We start from the raw sequence: 20,054 nt of genomic DNA, 5'->3' as shown, positions 1-20,054 counted from the left end.
GCTGGGCCAGCAGCTCCAGCCAGTGCAGGGCTGCTGTGCATGGAGCTGTGCTGTGCCTGCCAGCAAGGGAAGGACTCTTGCCCTTAAGCCAAAAGGTGTGGAGGGCTTTGAGTGGAAGAAGTGCTGTGTGGTGGAATGGCGAGCAGCTGTTCTTCACCCACCTTCCAGCTCTCTGGATTTTCCTGTTTGATGGGTGTGTGAAGAATAAAGTGCTGAGGATGACTTGCCAGGAGTTTTTCAATTCCCTCTTCTTTAATAGAGATGCAACAAAGTGAACTGAAAATAAATCTGCCTGGAAGAAATGGCTGCCCCAGGCCTTGTGTTGTGTGATGAGAGCTAGAATTAAGCACAGTGGCAGCTCCTGAGCAGCAAATCTCTGCAAGTATCAGCCCTCTGCCAGGAGCTGCATTACCTCCCCCTAAAAGCACGGAGCTACCCTGGCTGCTGAGTGGTAGGGTAGATAAGCAGTTCACTCCCACCAAAGCCATGGGGCCCTTCCTTTTATTTTATCAGCACTGAGGCTGAGAGCTGCATCAGAGATGCTGCACTGCTCTGCAGGACGCAGGTTGCAGCTGCTGACTGGAGATGGCTGCTTTTACAGTCTGACCTGGGGCAAGGACTGGGGCTGCAGGCTCTCCCATGGCAAGCAAGTGAGAAGCACGGAGCTGCTTATCTGTGACGGTAGAGCTGTGTGAAAGCCAGACGTTCACTGCGCTAGAGGGAGATGACTCAGAGTCGCTTTCCTTAGAGGAAATAGGTTGCATAACCTGTCCCTGGACTTACAGTACGAACAGCTCATAAGCTCCGGGATGGCCTCAATACCTGCCTTGTCCTCTAAATGTCCTGATAGGAGCTTTAGGTAACTCGGAGTGAAACTGCAGCTGTTCCTCAGCTTTCAGCTGTTCTGGGGCTGGCCGGGGCCAGTCGTGCTGAGCAGGTGGGATGCTGCAGTGCAGCAGGCAGCCCACAGCCCTGCCAGGCTAACAAAGCGCCCTGTGTCGGTCCCATCCTGGCTGTAATTGCTGCGCTTGGTGCTTTCAATGGCTGTCCTGTGTGCTGCTGCCTGCATAGCTGTGTGCCTGCCAGCGAGATCCTTGTGCGATGATAGGGAAGCGCTGAGAGGCTGCAGAAACACCAGATGCCTGCAAGCAGGAACGTTTTAAAGAATCACCTTTTTCATCTAAGAAGCCTTATGTTTCCTGAGCTGTCTACAGCTGCCTGAAAATATGCAGTGAACTCATCAACAAAGCCCTATCAAATTGCTGTGGGAGTGGGGGGCAAATTAATACAATAAATACTGTGCCCCCCCTCTCCCCATCAGCCCCCAGCACCTTCCCCTGAGTCCCGACGAGTTTGCACCCAGTCTCTGCGCCTGCAGGTGGCACCACAGCAAGGCGGACAGAGAGTTGTGCCATCGCCGTGCCACCGTGTCCAGCAGCTGCCATACATGCATCGCCCCCTAAGAAATGGCCGGGGTTGTTTTCAGACCTTCTCAAGATGTCAGCGTGAAAGTTCAGCCTTAAGCAGGACGTTATGTAGTGAAAACCATCTTGAACAGACGTGCAGACTAACTAATGCTACTGGAACATCACAGCAAAATGGAACAAAACAGCCAGCACACAAACACGGTATAAAAGTGTTGGACATCCACACATACTGACTACTTGTAAAGTAAACCGGTCGCTGAGCATATCACTCCTAAAGGTCTGTGCAAGGAAGATACAGGGCTCAGAGAGAGAAAAGACTGCGAGGCATGTATTGGACATTTGTACAAGACAAACACCTCCAGTGACAGTGTTCCGAGTTCATCGTAACAGATGCCTTTCACAAAGCACAGCTTCACGACCCCAAGTCACAGTATGCAAACAGCACTGCACGCACGGACACTCACAAAAGCAGACATCTCGGCAGGACCAACCTGCCCACATTTTGGTAGTCTTACTGCATATAGACCACAGAAACAAAGAGGTGGTTGCTTGTTCTGTGAGCTGAATGTAACCTCTGGCTGCAGGACAGCTAACTTACTTACCTGGGTGTATTATCTTACTATAGCAGTGTCATCTTCTCGAGGAAATTACTTTCAATTTATATGTACATCTCCTAGAAGAAACAATAAGTAACGTGTTATACTTGACTGCGTGAGACTTGCACAGACAGCCTTCAAAAAGCAGTAGCTGTAGTCAAACGAAAAGAGAAGAATTGATAAACAGCAGCGAATTCAATTTCAAAGATCCTAAGAAGGCAAGTTTTTAGGACACAGTGTGACCAAAAAGAGAAGTAGTATTAAAACCCTTTTCAAATGCATCTCAGACAGAAGGGGATCAGCTGAAGAAGGCCACAGTAGAAAAGTAAAAGCAATGCTTCTGTCAGCAGGAGGGGTATTCCCAGATAGGAGATTTCTTTTCCCAACAGAGGTGAGGCAAAGACACCATTGCAGACTGAATGTTGGGACTTGTGGGCCTGTGGATGCCATGAGAAGCAGCAGTCAGTGCCACGTGTCAGTCTCAGATGGCACTGGGAACAGAATGGATGATGACTCTTGCAATTCATCACGCATGTCAGCCCTGACAGCAAGGAGTAGGAATTTACAGATGTGACGTAGATTTTAGAGAGGATCTCCAAGGAGTTCAGAAACCAGCACTAACCATCAGTTTGAGCTCTGTGGCAGAGCTGAAAGCCAGCACAGAGAGTCAGTCAGCACCTGGTTGGCACCAAGTCACTGGATGAGGATCTGTAACGCTTCCAAGGCAAGAAATCACGCCTACAAGATCTGTTTGCACCCTTGGATGAATTAATCAACGTGACTGCCAGTAAGGGTAAGCTGTGTGCTGAAGAGCAACTGGATTTGGCAAACAGACTGGCCAGACCCTCCAAAGGCAGTCTGCGGTCTCTAGATTTTAGTTACCAGGCTGAGTGCTGGTGCTGGACCCTGAGCACACCCAAAAGTCTCACAGGATGCATGCGACCTCCAGCCTCCATATCTCCTCATACACCTTTCTTGGCCTGCTTAAAAAGCCATCTACATCATCCCTGTGAGCAATGATTTTCCCTCACCTGCTCTGAGGAACAAAACAGCCTGAACTTTTCATTCTCAAAGCAGTTTTCTTCAGCCTGGAATCACAGTTAGGACCTTTTGCTCCCTCTGCTCCAAAATCTGACACAAACAAGGACAGAAGGCACCAATGCCACACAGAATGCCTGCACTTTTTCCCAGTATCATTCCTTCCATTGCCCTGAGCATCTCCCAGCACTGCGGCCTGCTCACAGCTGCAGAGTAATGCAGGACACCCATGCCTGGAAATGGAGAGTGCTCCTCCTGAAACAGTTCTGTCAAGGATCCTCTGATTGTTAATGGTCTGGAAAGTGCTTCATCATTCCCCCGTGACTACATTCTGCTCTTTCCAAATACAGAACAGACACAGCTGATGAGTACTTCTTTTTTTTTTTTCCCCTTTCATTTAGGTCTTTTTTTTTTTCTTTTCTAATTTGCAGTCAAGTAAGTGGCTCACATTACTGCTGAGATTGATTTTCCTTTAGATATAGCTAAAACAACTTGTTAATCTCATTAGCCATCCACCTATGGATACTTGAGATCATCAGCCACTCACATAACGATGTTTTATACATCTTAAGTATTTGGTCATCCCCACATTCCCCTTCCTTCACACACCTTTTTATTAAGGTCTTTTTAAATCTGCTTCCCATAGTATTTTTCTCTATGATGTACTACCATCACATGGCCAGTTACTCAGGGAAATATATTACTGGAAGCTATTCTCTCACTGCTTTTTTGGACAACTGGGTCTCCCATTGAGATAACTTTCCTAACACCCTCCTTGGGGATCTCCTAAGAAAAGGCTATCTAATATCACACACTTCTGTATTACAATATTGTTGTCCTGGTCAATGGCTTTATCTGTTTGTCAGTCCTTTGTCTTTAGGCAACCACCAATTCTAACTTCATCTTCATCTATCATAAAGCCATCTAAAATCCTTGCCTTACTTGGACATGCCATCATCTGTAACTTAATGAGAGGCTCCCTGTGGCATAGCATCTTCCTCAGTAATCCCAGCCAAAGGCTCCCACGACAACATAATTTCCCTTTTCATATGACACTGAGATACTTTCAGCCCTCCTTGCTGCCTTACCATTTTTTGCTAGCTTTAATTCCCACCAGTAGAGGTTTGCCAGCTGGCTTCACAAGCCTATCCATGTATCATACAGATGCATTTCTAGCACTCCGCTGTATTCTGTGTTAATTCTGACCTCCACATGTAGAAGACCTCAGCATGAGTTTGCAGCACTCGTGCCTGCTCTTATGGTGACTTGAACCTGCAGCAGGAAATTACAAAACTACTGCCAGCCAGAGCTCTGGTGGAGGGGTCTCAGCTTTAGGTCCAGCTCTACCCCAGCTGACTTAGCAGGAATTTAAAGGTTGCCTGCCATTTACTCTCTGCTCTTCTGCAGAGCTGGCTCACAGATCTCTCCTTAGAAAATAACCTACCACCACATAGACACAGAAAGAGACTGGCCTTCAAGCTTTTGTAGCAGAGGTATAAAGCTTAGGAAAGGCAGCCTCCTAGCTTGAATCTAGAAATAAGACTAAGCTTCTGTACAGCTTTCATTGCTCCCATTCTCCTGGCTTAGAAACAAGATAAATGGAATACTGAACAGGTTACCAGAGAATCACAAGCTGCTTCAGTGACGGTTGTCAGCATCTCATTCAGGTCCATCTAAGGAATCCTGAAGTAGCAAAAAGCCAACTCACACAAAGCTCACGTGGGGCAGGAACAAAGATCCTTCAGAGTGATGCTGGGCAGGGAGGTGCAGGACTGCAGCTGAATAGACAAAATCAGATTATTTTTTTTCTGAGACTAATCTAAAATGGATGGGACTCAGGAACACACAAAGGGAGGGAGAAAACTCAGGAAAAATTACCCAAGTTACGTAGTGGTTGAGTGGCTGAACCCTTTCTAGAGCCTGTAAGAATATCCCACATCCATGCAATGAGGCACAAGAAGGGTGATGCTCCCTGACCTCTCAGTGGGCCCACCTTGGCAGCCAGGTTCCCCCCCTTTCAGACAAAACAGGGGGAAGAAGAGAAGCTGCTCTGCATGCCACAGTATCAGAAACACCTTCAGAAAGGGGCACTTACTTCAGCCTTGCAGCAAAATGCCTGGCATCATCTGCCGAAGGCCCCTGCCAAGCAGCTGACCTCATACAGTACAGCAGCCAAGGCAGAGAACTGCCTCTCGCTCCAGCCCAAAGACTGACAGTGTCGCCTGGCATCTGATGGAGACAGGATGCTGACAAACAAATATGGGCCAGCCCTTGCACTAATGGGGGGACTTTTGTGCCAGTCCCACAGATGACAAAAAAAATGTTGTGCCTGTCCTCAGCTACACACAGTAGTACAAATGTTGGAGATGGAGAAGCCACAGCATGCTCCTAGGCTGCTCCAACATGGAGTTCTACAGCATAGGTAAGCTGAACCAGCCTGCCTACATACTCAGATACAGGACCTCAACATAAGTTCAGAGATGAGACTCCAAGAAGGATGGTCAACAGGCAGTCACACAGCTGACCAGACAGCAGTCACATCTGCAGGGTCCTGAGATGGATACTGACAGAGGGACTGCCAAATACCTTGTGCTGTAGAACTGCATTCATCAAGACACATCCTGCTTGGACTGCGCTTGGGCAATAAACATTCACATTAATGCATGGATTCTACATCAGGACTTTGTCCCCTGCTTTCCAAGGTCTGCTGCAGCAAGGACCAGACTAGGCTCAGCAGTAACATGTTCCCAGGTGAGTCCTAAAGAGCAGCTGAGCTGCTCCCCCAGTATTCACTTCATCAACTTATCTGCCAGGTCCAGGATAGTCCTAGTGTGGGACAGGGATCCCCACGTACCCTGGCACACAGGTGTCTGACAGCACCAGGTGATCATCTGAGCAATGATTCCTAGAGACAGACGTTGGTCCATCTGCACTTCATGCTTGAAATCTTTTCAGCATACATACTCTACAGTCCTGTGGTTTCCTTAAGCAGCACAGACAGATCAGAAGCCAAGATATGCATGCCATGGATTACGCATGGGGAGAGATGGATTTCCCCAGCCTGGCAGAGATCTCCACAGCAGAAAAAGGGCAGAAAATGCTGTAAAGAAACATTTGGAAAAGGAGATTTATATAAAGCAAAAGAGCCTTCAGGCAGTGATCCCTGAGCTACTGAGTGTGAGAAAACATCACTCAAAAGAAAAAAGTATGAGATGAAAATACTTGCTCTATTTTTTGTTCTTCTAGAAAGCAAAATTCAAAGGAAGTAGAGACGACCCGGAAAGGTGCATCTAACTCGACAGCTCACCTATACTGAAACACCAACATGTGCTGCAGTGTGTCTTGCAAGCACATACAGAGGACCTCACCCTGCTTAAATGCATCACAACACACAGATGTGCAGGTGCTCTGCTTGTGCAGCACAGCAGCAGTTAATTACACAGACCAATCTTGCAAGGTAAATTGTTGCATCCTGCAGCCCACATTTGATCTACCTAATCTTACAAGTGATCAAAAAGCTTCTACTGTGATCTACTTTTACCTTTGATTAGGGACCTTTTACAACAAGTGTTTTTCTCTGAGCTTCACCTGCCTTTGCTGTGCAGCCCAGGTCTGCTGGTCTGCAGATAGCCATACAAAACAGTCTCTCTGCAGGACACCTCTGCCACCCTATTGGACCCAAAGATCCCAATAACAAGGGGGAAGGGCAAGGCCCACACAGGTAAACAATACAAGAGATGGTAGGAAAGGGATATTGTGGTAATGCCCAGTTGGATTCAGAACTGAGGATGAGTAAAGGAGATGTTCTGGACACCTTGGCAAAAAGCTGAACTGGCAGAAACCAAGCTCTTAGACAGGAAGGTCTGCTAGGCACAAACCACGTTCAGCTTAGTTTCCTCTAGGAACTGAAACCATCCCAATATCTCAGCACTGCTCAGTCATTCTCCCATCAACTAATCTCAGCCTGTGAACTAACATCTTTGTGCAGTTGGGTTTTGTTTTTTTATGTTTTTAAATGCAAAGCAGGAGAAAGCTGGAGTGAGGATGCTGGCCTGCAGTGAAGGGATGCAGACACATTAGAGGAAAGTGCCGTAGCGTCAGTGCAGATAAAATGATTGGGTTCATATTTATTTTTAGCCTAGAGCCTGGCCCACGCAGTACCAGCATTACATGCAGCCCTTTGAGGGCTTGTAGCTGCCAGAAGAGGGATCTCGCCGCCAGCACCTTCTGAGGGATGGAGCACCCTAGGAAGACCACGCTGAAGCGGGCCTGGTGTGGGGATGGGCAGAGGTGCCCTGCTTCCAGCAGTACAGCCCAGCACCTGCTGCAGCCCAGTGAGAGCCCACACCTGTAGGAGCTGTAGAAAAGGCATCTGTCCCGTTTAATGATTCCTGGTCTCCGTAACAAATGTGCTGCTGACGCGCAGCAAAGCAAAGTGCATGGTGAGCGGGACTCGGTCCCTGCTCCAAAGGAGGAGAGAGTAGTGGGGCCTGGCACAGCTCCAGGGCCACCCCAGTGCCTGGGGAGCAGCAAGGGTGGGAAAAGCCCCAGGCTCGGTCCAGTTGGCACCAGAGTCAGGTCCAGTTTGCAGGGAGGTACAGCTTGAGTTCGGCTTCTGCATGGCGCGAGGAAGGCCAGGGGTAGGTCAGATATGCCAGGACAGAGTCTGGAGGTGTGTTTGGAGGACCTATGGACAGCCCCTGGAGAACACTGCCATGGCAAGTTTGGGACCATCCTGCCTGAACCATGGTTAAACCAAAGCAGGGGAGAGGAACAGAAGGGGCTGGAGGTGAGCAGCCCAGACAGGTTTACCTAGCCATTTGCAAGACACCTGGTAGCAGGGGGTCTGCCAGATGCCCCAAGTTGGGGGTGAGCCTGGGCAACAAATGTTTACCAGCGGCTCCGCGTCCCTGACAGTCTCTCCCAGCAGCAGCTCAAACACCTCTCAGCCAGGAGTGAGGGGCTGAGGGAACAGGGCCTCCCCTCATTATCTGATGGAAGCATCGCTGGGGGGATCACGATCTGACTCTTCACTCTCCTCATTGGGGGCTGACTCGCTGGTGGAGGCTGGGGTGAAGGCAGGAGATTTCCTGTAGAGAAGGATAAAGGCAGCAGTCACGGTACTGCTGAGGGGAAGGACCAAGCACATCTGGTGGGCAGGGCAAGAGAGAAGCTAAAATACCCGCCCTGTGAGGTCTGTGATCTGTCTCCTCCCCACACCACAGTAAGACAGGGAATGCTGCTTCAGCTCCCACTCTCTACTACACTGGCTCCAGTCCCCTGCTCAGCACAAAGGAACCTTGGCCATCCAAACTCACCGGTCCCCAGACTGGGTGATGAGCCGTCGGCAAGTCTCCATCTGCACATCCAGACCTCGCTTCATGCTGCACATCTCCATGTACTCGTGCAGGTGCCGGTTCATATCATTCTTGGCTGTGGCCAGCTCCAGCTGCCGAAGGAAAGCAATGCAGACATGAGCCTAAAGCGCACCGCAATGCAGAGCAGGGGGCACAGCTAGACCTGAGGCTGCCATCCCACTGCTAAGCAAGCAATTGCACTTGCAGTTGGTGTCTCCCTCCTTCAGGGACCCGGTCTCCCATTTCCCACCCTTCCTCCGTGTACCTCTATTTGGTCAATGGTTTCCTGGTATTCCTTCTCACGGCTCTTGAACAATGACTCTGTGTCTTTGATCACCTTCTCCAGGCTGTCATCCTGCTGCTGAGGAGAGCAGACAGCACATTTAGAGCCAGAGAGGTACCCAAGATGTGGATAGAGGAAAGAGAGACAAATCAGAGAGAGAACTGGCAGCACTGAATAAAGAGGAAAAAGCTCACGAGCAGTATGGCCAGGTGACAGACATGAGTCAGCCCTGCAAAGACGAAGCAGAGAGATCTGAGAAGTGCTATACTGTACAGTAAGCACTTCAGCCCAGAAAAATCCCAGGGAAAAAAACAAAACAATAACTTCAGAGAGAAAACCTAATATCCTGCACATGGACTGTGTCCAAGCACACATCCCCAGAGGACCAACAAGGTCCAAAGGTGAAGACAGCAGAGATTTTGGTCATACTCTGGCCTCAGTTTGGGCAGAGTTGCTGCCCCAGCAGTGGGTAAGGGCCATGAGAGCCCAGTGTGGCCTGAAGAACCAGCTGGGTCTGAGAAACGCATGAAAATGGCCCCATGATGGAGGAAGGGACTCTGAAGCTCAGCCACTGAACAAACACCTCCCACGGCTCAAGAAGAACTGAGCACCCCAAACAGCAAGTGCAAGCCCCAGGCTGAAACCGGAGAGAGCGTGGCTCCACTGTTACCTCCCCCTGCACCTCTGCAGCTGCAATGGCGTATCCAGAGAAGTCCTCCCAGAGAAGCAGTGTCTCTTCCGTTTCCTCCCACGTGAGGCTGTCACAGTCATCTTCAAAATCATATTCCCTCCTAGGGGCAAGGGGACATCATGTCAGAGCAGTGCAGAAAAGCTCTTGCCATGAGAACAGGCAGAGCACTGCCAAAGACCTTGCCCTGGCTTGCAGGCAGGGCTACAGCTCTCAAATGTCTGATTCTGGGTGAGCTCAGACATGCCCCAATCCAGCAGCTGGTAGGGAAGGGGCCAGCTTTATGGTCAGAAGCCCAAAACTGAGGTAGTGACTCACAAAATCCAGAAGCAGTGGTGAGAATAGGGACATGGCAGAGGGAAGATAGCTCAGCACTGCTCTCAGTGGCACATGCCACCTGGGAGGGCATTACCATGGAAGCGAGAGCACAGTGGAACAGATACAAGCCCTCTGGGAAAATACATCATCACTGCTGTCCCTGGGAGGCCATGGGGTGGGGAGCAGGCTGGGAATACCCCAGGACAGGAGGGCAGGGCTACAGACAGCATTCAAACATCAAAGCAGCATCCTTCCCATGGCCACGGAGGGATCAGGTCCTGGTCAGTCCCTCCTTGGCATAGCCACAGAGCACAGGGCATAAAGAGCAGCCCTGAAGGAGTTCCCACCTCAGCATCACCCAGAATGGAAAAAACCAGACTGCTCCAATCCCCATCTCCCCATCCACCAGCCTGCGCACCCAGGGAAAACAAGGAGGCCGGTGCCTGGTGGGGTGGAGAAAGCCAGAATGACCCACACCATCAGAAGGCCTGCTCAGGAGCACGGCCCGCAGATGTGGCACCATTTTACAGCTTACAGAACAAAGCTACAGCCTGCAGCCAGGCTGGCCATGCATCCCCTTGTGCAGCAGAGCTGGAGCTCAGCACTGCACTGGGCTCCTTGAGGAGGTATGGAGCTGAAGTGAGGCCAGGCCACACTCACAGCTGGTTCAGCATCCTCTGCATTTCCTCATTGATACTCATGGCTGTGGTCTCATCCTCTTCTTCCTCATCAGGCTTTCTGGAGGCATCGCTCTCTGACAGTGAAGTGTCTTCATCGCTGACCTGCTTCCGCTCCCGCTTCCGCCCCATCGAGGCTGGGACCTTAACGGGAGACAAGTGCAGAGACTACAGAAACGAGGCCGGGTCCGAGGTCAGGAGTAGGCAGTTGAGAGGAGATGGAGGGAGAAGGAATGGCAGGGGACAGACAGATGGGGGATGAGAGAAAGAAAAGAAGGAAGGAAGAAAGAAAAGCGAGAGAGAGAGAGAGAGAGAGAGAGACGGGCTTATTATGATCAGGTTAAAGATGGAGCAATGGATAAAATATGGTTTTAGCATTTTCTAAAATTAAAACTAAGCAACTAAAGATGGAGTCTATGAATCTGATGAGAAAAACAATGGGGTTTTATTGCAGAAGAACTCAAATCACCCACCACCCCAGACCGGAGACAGAGGGAAACAGAGACAGGAAAAAAGAGACGATCTAAAACAAGTGAAGTATGCCAATATTTACAGTCCAGCCTCACAGAAAGCTTATAATTTGTACAGTTTCTCAACTGAATGAAACTAACCAATTGCTTCTGTTGGAAATAAAGAAAGACAGAAATGCGGCAACATTCAGAAAGAGGAAAGAGACAGAGACAGATAAGAGCGACAGAGAAGATGACGGAGAGGGGAAGGGGAAGGAGAGAGATGGAGTTAGAGACAGACACTGGAGCCACTTGTCTCCCTCCTGCAGCTGCTGCCCTATCGCTGTGGCACCCCAGGGCCCAATACTACACATCAGCAAGAGGTTGAGGGGACTTGATGCCCAAAGCAACACTTGGAGCTTTCTGCTCTGTGCCTTTTCACCTGATGCTTCCAAAGCGCATCATCCAAGAGGAGACAGAGAGCAAGGGACCACAAAGAGCACAGGGCAGGTGATAAATTGCCTCTCCTAGCGGGGTTACGTTGCTGCCTCTTCTACCTCCTTTGGGAACTCTCCCCCCCAGATCTGGCTGCTGAGCCTGGGACAGGCGCATCTCACCTGAAACATCTTGATCATGTCCTCGCAGTTCCGCTGCTGTGCCACATCACATAGCTTGGCAGTGATGTCAATGCGCCGGCAGATGTCCATGTCTACCTTCATGGCCTTCTCCTGGATCTTGGTGTCCAGCTCTGTGATGTTCTGAACCCACAGTGACCAGCACAGCACCACGGAAAGGGGACAAAGGAGGAGGATTAGGCAAGGCAAATGGCATCAGAGCCCCCATGCTCCTTTGGTAAAATAATTGCCTCCCAGCACTATGGACTCACATTGCTCATCAGTCCCTTGAAGACAACAAGCTCTGCCTTGAGTTGTTCCACCTTCATGGCCAGTTCCTCCTGGCATGCTTCAGCCTCCTGGGCTTCCTGCCCCAGGGCAAAAGGAGGGGCACACATTAGCCCCAGCAAAGGGCAGCAGGGAAGCAGGGCAAGGGGGTGGGGGGTGCTCACCTCCTGCAGCTCTGTGACTCGGTCCTGAAGCTGGACACGAACTGTGTACTCCTCTTCCCATCTAGGGAGAAAAGAAAGCTCAGATCTCGTGCCATAGGCTGCTGGAGAGAACAGACCAGCAGCTGCTCCCTCTGCAGCAATCCCAGAGGGGGCAAGGATGGCAGTGAGACAGAAGGCAGAACGTGCCCAGGAATATATTACCATTTGTTTCCAGTTGACGACAACTGCTAAACACACATCAGCCCTCCTGGTCACACACCCAGCCCCACAATGCTCTCCACCGACCTCGCTTAGGGACAGCCATGGCTCCCTGCTTTGTGGCAGGGCGAGCTGGGGACACCAACACAGGCCCTGCGCAGCAGCTGTTCTGCATGCACTGCAGCCCACCAGCTGCTTTGGCCGCCCACAGCCCCATGGTCTTGGGTTATGTTCAGCCATAACACGTAGGAATGAGCTTTGGGTTTCTATGCATACAACAGCACCCATCTATACCGTATTTGAGCAGTTCAGGTTGCCCAGAAGCACAGAACTCTATCTCATATCGTGTTACACGACCTTGCTGTACTTTAATGTGAAGGTTAGAATAAAAAATGCCTTGTCCTGCAAGGAATTTTGCAGATCATGCCTCTGTATGGCAGCTTACAGCACATTAGCCCACAGATGGATCGGGCTGGATGGTGGGTGCTGCACTAGGCTACACAGTTCTGCACCAAGCCCATGATAGTCCGTCTGTGCATCTGCTGTCCAGATACATCACCCCATAGCGGGCCACACCATATTTCTTAGCCATGAGCTCATCACCCTGGGTTATACTGCGGTGTTGGCCCAGCCCCTGTTTAGCTGGGAGGCCACCAGCTGCACAGCCATTCGCTAAATGATGATCACAGAGAGCAAATGGGCTGGTATGTGCTCTGTGCACATGGCTGTTCCACACAGTGCAGGACACTGCGGGGCTGCTGCGGTGCTGCTCCAAGGCTCTTTGGAATAGCAGGATTTCTCTGATGTAATCAAATTCACCTGGAAAAGCAACAAGAGCCAGACCATGCCTGTGCTGGGATCTCTAGTTTCTGCTTAACGCTTGCAAGCAGCACTGACCCCAGCTTTTAACGCTGTACAAGGACATGCAAAACTTCATGCCCTCACTCTCATCATCTTAGTGTATGAAGATGATGTCACGATTTGGAGAGTCCTGAATTAGGCATTTTTAAGCTCTTACAGCTGGCAAAGCTTCTCCTTATTCAGACAAGGAAAAAGCGTGCAGTCCTATCACTGTGGGTTTCATCCCACAGCTTCAGAGGGGGGAAGCAAAAGGGTTCTGCATCCCTCTGTGAGAAGAAAAAGACAGAGAGAGGGAAGGAGAAAGTTAAAAGGTGGGATTTTCCTTATATGGGAACCTCTCTAAAAAGGCCTCTGTCCCTGGGGAGATGATGCATTCCACCACTGAAAAACATTGTTAGCATCTTTCAGCACGGAGCTTACTTGCTCCATTGGTCTCCACCTTCCTCTGGCCACTGCACTGCCCAATCTGCCAAAGCTTTGGGAGAATTCATGCCATGAAAGACCACTAGAGATCATATAAACGCTGATTTCACAGCAGAAAGTGAGAAGGGTTCAGACCGTAAGAGACAAATATGCACATTAAGGGATGTCCATCCCTTACTAACCTCACTCTCTCAGGCTCATCTCCTGCCTGGCTCCGTTTCCCTACTCCATCCTGCAATGCACCACTCCTAATTATAACCCAGCTGCATCACTGCGCCCAGCCTGGAGCAGCCAGCAGTGTGCCACGCTGCTGCCACCTGGACCAAAGCTTTGCTGTTTGGCTCCAGCTTGCCATCACCATACCCCATCACCACAGGGATGCCTGTCCCTCCCACGCCACCACTGTGCCCAGAGGTAGAGGGCAGAGAGCACGTTCCAGCAGCAGGCAGAGCCAGCCACCCCCCGCTGACCTCAAGCCACCAAAGCTGAGGACGTGACAAGTTCCCTCACCAGAGCCACCTCTGCTCTCACACAGCAAGGGGGACGTCAGGGCTGGCCTACAGTGCGGGGACAGCACGGAAACGGGATCCTCCTCTGCCATCCCCCATTTGGGACCCCATGTAGGAGGGGGTCTGGGGGTGGGGTCTGCTTTCTCCTGCCCTTAGTAACACTGTCCAAAAATAGATTCCCCCCCCCAAATAACATTGGCCCGTGGCCTTCCTCAGTGCCTGTCCCCAGCCAGCAGGCTGCACCACGACCCACTCTCTGGGGTTCAGTTTAGCAAACTGCAGCCAGGCACCCCAGGCCCCGCAGCTCACAAACACAAGAGGTGCTGACATCCCAGCTGGGTATCTGACCGCTACCTCCCTTCCCTTCTTCAGAGCACTCTGCTTTTCCCCTCCCAAAAGGTGGCCTCACTCCCTGCTCAGGTTGCCCTGACATGGCACTAACTCCCTGCTATCTGATCTAAAAACACTGCGAAAGGAGAGCTGCCTTGCCCTGCGGAAGGAACCCAACCCCCGCTCAGTGAAAAGCCCTGAGGTGCACAGAAAAGCTGTATCAATTAGGAAAAAAATGAGATGTCAGTTCCCTTCTCATATGTCTCACTTGGTGCTTCAAAGCACAAGCCGTGCAGCAGGAGCATCTACCCAGCGTTACCAAGCCAGAAATGCAAGGTGTCATATTGGGTACCGAGCCCTGATTTTGGCTCCAGATCTCACAGCTCCAAGGCACAGGGCAGTAATATACTTCTTAACAGTGTACTTTATGAGTGTCCTACAGCATCACAGAGTGGTCTCTCCTCATCCCAAGTCAGTCAGCAGCCAGCAACCCACTCGCACTGCCCCAGTTGCTGTCTGGTCCCATCCTGCGTGCTGCTCTTCAGACAGCACATCTGCACACACATCCTGGCACCCAGACCCAACCTGCTTCCTTGCCACGGCACCCTCACCTTCCTCACCCACTTACCAGCTGCTCCTCCTTCCCAAACTCTTCCAGATGCCCTCCCGTTCAGAACCCTGTCTCCCTGCATCCTGATATTGCTTCACACTCCGAAAAGCGTTCCACTGCCAGCTCTTCCCCACCCGGCCCCCCGCTCACCTGCGCTTATATTCGTCGCGCTCCCTCTTCACCTTGGCCAGCACGTTGTAGAGGGCGCGGATCTCGGGGGTGATGGTGTCGATCTGCACGCCCACCCCGTCCGGGTGGATCCACGACACCCCCGGCCCCTGCACCAACGTGGTCTCCGGTCCGGGGCCCAGCCTGCGGGCCTGCGAGAAGGACCAGATGGTGCCGGGCATGAAGCGGGAGTTGGCCGAGAAGGGCGGCGGCTGGGCGGGGGCGCCGGGGTGGCAGCCCGGGGAGCTCAACGGGCGGCCGGGCCCGCACAGAGCGGCGGGGCGACCGGCGGCCAGCGCCAGCCCCAGCGGGCGGATGGGCCCCAGCAGGCCGGTCTGCACCGCCTGGTCGCGGCGCGGGGGACCGCGGGCCCGGCCGCCCTCCTCCAGCGCCTGCTGCAGCTGCTTCTCCAGCTGCCGGTTGCGCCGCTCCAGCTCGTGGACCTTGGCCAGGAAGCAGCGGAACCTCAGGTTCAGCGTCTTCAGCACGCTGATGTTGGAGCCCAGGTCGTTGCGGAGGGCCATGGCGGCGGGCGGAGCGGGGAACGGGCCGGCCACGGCCGAGGGCGGCGGCGGCGGCGGGGGGCCGCGCTCAGCCGCGAAGGGCTCCGCGGGCCGCGGGACGGGCGGCTCGGAGCCGGGCAGCCCCTGCTGCTCCTGCGGCAGTAAGAAGAGATTGGGGCCGAACAGCGGGTTCATGGCTGCGGCGGGACGGGCGCGGGCCGAGGGGGGAGCCGGGGCCGCCGGCGCCAATCGGGGCTCGGCGGCGGCGGGGGACGGGCCCGGCGGCGGGGGCGCGGCTTCCGCTGCGGATGGGATGCGGGGCGGCACCGGGCAGGGAGGATGATGCTGATCGCACTACTACGAACCGGCCCGGGGGAGGCGGCTCCAGGGGCTGCCCCTAAAGCGGCTGCTGGAGCCCCCCATTCACACGCAGGAAGTTGCCGCCCCGCGGGGGTAAGGGAGGTCGTGACGAGGCGGCCGTGCTCTGAAACGCGCTGTCTTGTGACCTCCTTGTTGCTTACGAAGCGGCGTTAGTAATACCCGCTGTCTGAGCCCTCCTCAGGTTTTCTGCAGTCTTCCCCCAGCCCTAGGTCAGCGCTGGGGTGATGGTGCCTTACCCTTATCCCAATAGCAGCGGGAGGAGGAGGAACGTGCACTGCTCAGTGCTTGAATACTCTGTCATTTGGGGTCCTCGCACCCCGACGATGTCCAGCTACGCTCGAGCAGCCAGGCCCAGCTGGCAGTCCCTCCCAGAGGCACCGATGGTGTGACTGCTTCTTGTGTCCCTTCATCTGCTTCTTTTAATGCTTCTTCTCACAGGACTGATCTCTGCTGCCAGCCCCCAGCTGCCTGCGTGTGCAGGGCTCCTCTTATAGCCGGAGCTGATGTGAGAATAGGCACTTATTCCCAGATAGGCTGATGTTTCTCTTACACCCAAGGGTTCTAAGGGAGTACCACTGCATTTTCTGACCCAGCACAAAAGTCAGCACAGATTTCTGTTGCTCACCCAGGTGCTGATGGGTGACTGTGTCTGTAGTTGCTAACAGCATGATAAAAAGAGATCAGTGCTCTGCTGTAATCCATCATTGGCAAATCGAGGTGGATTCCCCTGGTGGATAATCACATACTGAAGTCATGTGTCCTGCCTTGCTTTAACTTTCACTACGCATTTGAGATGCTCCCGTTCTCCCAGCTCACAGAGCCTTTAACCAGCTAATGCATCCTCCTGCGCCGGCACTTTGTAGATGAAATCCATCACGCAGTTATTCGGATCGGCTCCATGGCTTTCCTAAAGGATGGGCACCAATCATACCAGCAAAGCCAGCAGCCCAGAGTTAGCTGCTCAGATCTGGGTGCAAATGGGGAGGCATTGAAATAGTTCTGGATTCAGCCCCTACCAGGGCATGCATCTGTGTAGTTATATACAATGAGATCTAGTGATCCGGGACCTACAGTTTGTACCTGTATTTCTGAAACACGCAGTGCAGTATTTCAGTCCCTTCCTCTGGATGGAGCCTGCCCCTCCCCAGCTCTGCAGCACACATCACCGCCAGCAGCAGCAGCAGCCTATTTTGCTCTTAATTCTCTTCTTTTTCCATTACTTCTTCAGTGTTGTTCCCAGCCTCCTCCCCAGAAGTCTGTTGTCCTTGTTTTGCCACAGGAAGCTGCAGAGCAGCACTGCATTTCTGCTTAATTTAAGATCTTACAAGAGGTATGACGCTGCTCCTGTCACACTGGTGGTCACATGCCAGCTCACCTCTTCCATTTTCCAGGCTTGTTTTGCAGCTTCTGGCCTCAATTATAGCCTAAATAACTTCACAGCATGTGTCAGCCGTGTCACAGAATGGTTTACTCTTTTACTTTCTATTTCTTCTTTCCTCTTCAAGCTGTTAAATGCCACCTGGTATGATTTGCACACAGCGCAGTGGAATAGATACTGAGACACATTGCACCAGTTTCTCCCGCTCAGCTTTTATTTTATGACAGCGTGTTTATTCTTCAGCTCTGTTTCCAACCCTCAGTTCAGTTTCTGAGTTCTGTGGCAGGGGGTTTGGAACTTGATGAAGACAGCAACTATTCCCATCTTTCAGAGGAACCTGACATGACTTGGAGATTCTCTGTTATGCTGGGATCCAAACCAAGCACTTTCTACCCCTGCCACTGGGGTTATCAAGACAGAGGGCCTGTTAAGCCAGGATGCTACATGCAGGTGTAGGGACCACAGCACACAGCAACACATCAGAACAGGTTAGCAGCACTGCCAGGACAGGCAGTGTCCTTCATAGGATCACAAACTGGCTTGGATTGGAAGGAACCTTAAGCCCATCTAGTTCCAGCCCATGAGTAGGTCTGCCACCCATCAGATCAAGCAGCCTAGGGCCCCGTCCAGCTGGGACTTGAACACCTCCAGGGATGGGACACAGTTCTACAATCCTTTTTTCTTTTGTTGTTCCCTTAATAGGGGACACTTGAAATGCAGAACTGAAGAAGCGTTATTTCATACGAGGAGGTAATTTTCTCTGCTTTTCGATTTAATAATTCTTTTCATATCAGTGCCTAGCATTGATTGAAAATTAATCAATGAAAGACACTGGGAAAGTCCAGGGTCCCGTATGTCAGACAACCCAGAGACTTCACCACATGAACTTGGAGTGAGACACTCAGTGAGGTGCATTCACAGGCTTCATGATTTGCTGTGAAGCACAGGAAAAAGTAGTTTCCATCTGCAAGGGTGTCTGGCTAGCAGCTAGTCAACAGAAAATGTAAAACATCCCCATCCTAGAAGAAGCAGAGATGTAATAAATTAAAAGCAGAGGTTAGCAGAGGCTATAACAAAGACCAGAACCCCTGAGACGCTGACAGACTGAACCACACAAATGCATCCTTGAAAAGGTTCAGCCAGAAGCTTCATAACTGATTAGAAAACTGAGATGATGACGAGGTTTTAGAAGAACGTTTATTATGGGGTGTTTGAGAACTGTTGAGTCTTGTAAAAATTATTACATGATTATGTAATTGCTCCAGGAGTATGAGAGCAAAACTTGCTATGGGATTTTGATGGGAAGGATCAGAGGAATCAAATGTGGAGAAAAGGATGTATCAAGATAAGCCGGGAAGAAATGAACTTGAGAAAATGGAGAGGTGGAGTAAATAGCAGAGACTAGTCTCAAGGAAACTCTGTGTTTAGTGTACTTGTCCAGCTAAGTGCTGCACCCACCAGCAGGGCTATCTCCCTCAGTCTTTCTTTATAGGAGGGGTGCTGCAGGCCTTTGATCATCTTTGTGGCCTCCTCTGGACCCACTCCAACAGCTCCATGTTTTTCTTGTACTGGGGGACCCAGGCGTGGACACAGTACTCCAGATAGGGCCTCACAGGGGCAGGGCAGATGGGAACAACCACCTCCCTCTCCTTTCTAGCCACCCCACTTTTGACATAGCCCAGGATGCAATTGGCCCTCTAGGCTGCACATAGACACTGTTGGCTCACATTGAGCTTTTCCTTTGCTAGAACCACCAAGTCCTTCTCCACAGGGCTGTTCTCAATGAGTTCTTGTCCCAGTCTGTATACATATCTGGGATTGCCTTGAGTGCTACACCTTGCACTTGGCCTTGTTAAACCCCACTAGGTTATGAGTGCTCACTTTTTGAGCAGTTGATTGTGTCAACTGCATCACTCAGCTTGGTGTCTTCAGCACACTCACTGAGGGTACACTCAGTCCCACTGTCTGTCATTGACAAAGATGCTGAAGACAACCAGTCCCAAGACAGACCCCTGAGGAACACCACTCATCATTGACCTCCACTTGGACATAGAGCCATTGACCACAACCTCCTAGCTGTGACATTCTAACCAATTCCTTATCCACTGGTTACTCCACCCTTCAAATCCATATCTTCAACTTAGAGATAAGGATGTGGTGTGAGACCATGTCAGTGGCATTACAGAAGTCCAGGTAAATGTAATCACTTGATTTCCTTTGTCCTCCAATGCTACCACTCCATTGCAGAAGGCCACCATTCCTAACTGCTCTTTGCCAGGCCCATATTCCACAAGATCACAAACTCAACCAGAGTATGGACACAGAAATAGAAATTACTGCTTGCTTCGTCACAAGAAAAAAGTAACGACATCTGAGCGAGCAAAAAGAGTATGACTGCACAGCACCAGGACCAGCAGGAATTGCAGTTGCAATCTGGAAGGCCAAGAACCAAGAGATGGATGGAGGCCAATTAACGGAGCATCAGAACTGCTCAAAGAGTTTATGCAGTCTCCCCTTTAGGGATCTTCAAAACACACGTGGATGCATCCCTGCTTGAGCATGGGAGTAAGACCAGGTGAAGCCAGAGGTCCATGCCAACCTGAGCCATGCTGTGGTCCTGTGACAAGCACAGGGAAGAACAGAGAACAATCACACACTCACAGCAAGTGACAACAGCGGCAAGAATGAACACTGAAAATGTCAGGACATCAGAAGAGTGGAAGGGAGTTCAGTTGCAAAGCAGTAGGGGGACATGGCAAAATTCTGCATTCAGTAGTCAAGGGAAAAGACAAGG

General features: G+C 51.4%; 1 protein-coding gene and 1 long non-coding RNA gene across 7 annotated transcripts; both read right to left on the bottom strand.

Moving 5' to 3' along the window:
• Nucleotides 1-490: 490 nt before the first annotated feature.
• Nucleotides 491-2,267, bottom strand: LOC146762523 (uncharacterized). The gene is made up of 2 exons (XR_014937245.1): nucleotides 2,030-2,267; nucleotides 491-1,142 (listed from the first exon to the last, which is right to left on the bottom strand). It is a non-coding gene; the product is annotated as an uncharacterized LOC146762523 (long non-coding RNA).
• A 4,895-nt stretch (nucleotides 2,268-7,162) lies between these two features.
• Nucleotides 7,163-15,903, bottom strand: IFFO1 (intermediate filament family orphan 1). 6 transcript variants are annotated; one of them, XM_085523939.1, is made up of 9 exons: nucleotides 14,981-15,903; nucleotides 11,900-11,960; nucleotides 11,720-11,815; nucleotides 11,451-11,591; nucleotides 10,368-10,552; nucleotides 9,372-9,492; nucleotides 8,684-8,776; nucleotides 8,380-8,510; nucleotides 7,163-8,151 (listed from the first exon to the last, which is right to left on the bottom strand). In XM_085523939.1, exons 1-9 carry the CDS (start codon nucleotides 15,694-15,696, stop codon nucleotides 8,049-8,051), a joined length of 1,647 nt encoding a protein of 548 aa, XP_085380065.1. In that variant the 5' UTR covers nucleotides 15,697-15,903; the 3' UTR covers nucleotides 7,163-8,048. The 6 variants fall into 6 exon arrangements, with proteins under 6 accessions (XP_085380065.1, XP_015728831.2, XP_085380074.1 ...); XM_015873345.3 differs by having other exon boundaries at nucleotides 8,684-8,779; nucleotides 14,981-15,807; XM_085523948.1 differs by having other exon boundaries at nucleotides 8,684-8,779; nucleotides 9,384-9,492; nucleotides 14,981-15,807.
• Between the last annotated feature and the right edge of the window lie 4,151 nt (nucleotides 15,904-20,054).

The sequence above is a fragment of the Coturnix japonica genome, chromosome 1 (genome assembly GCF_054131305.1).
Source record: "Coturnix japonica strain WE chromosome 1, WE-NBRP24, whole genome shotgun sequence".
NCBI lineage: Eukaryota > Metazoa > Chordata > Aves > Galliformes > Phasianidae > Coturnix > Coturnix japonica.
Note: the sequence above shows the minus strand (reverse complement) of the source record. Positions and strands in the feature narration are given on the sequence as shown.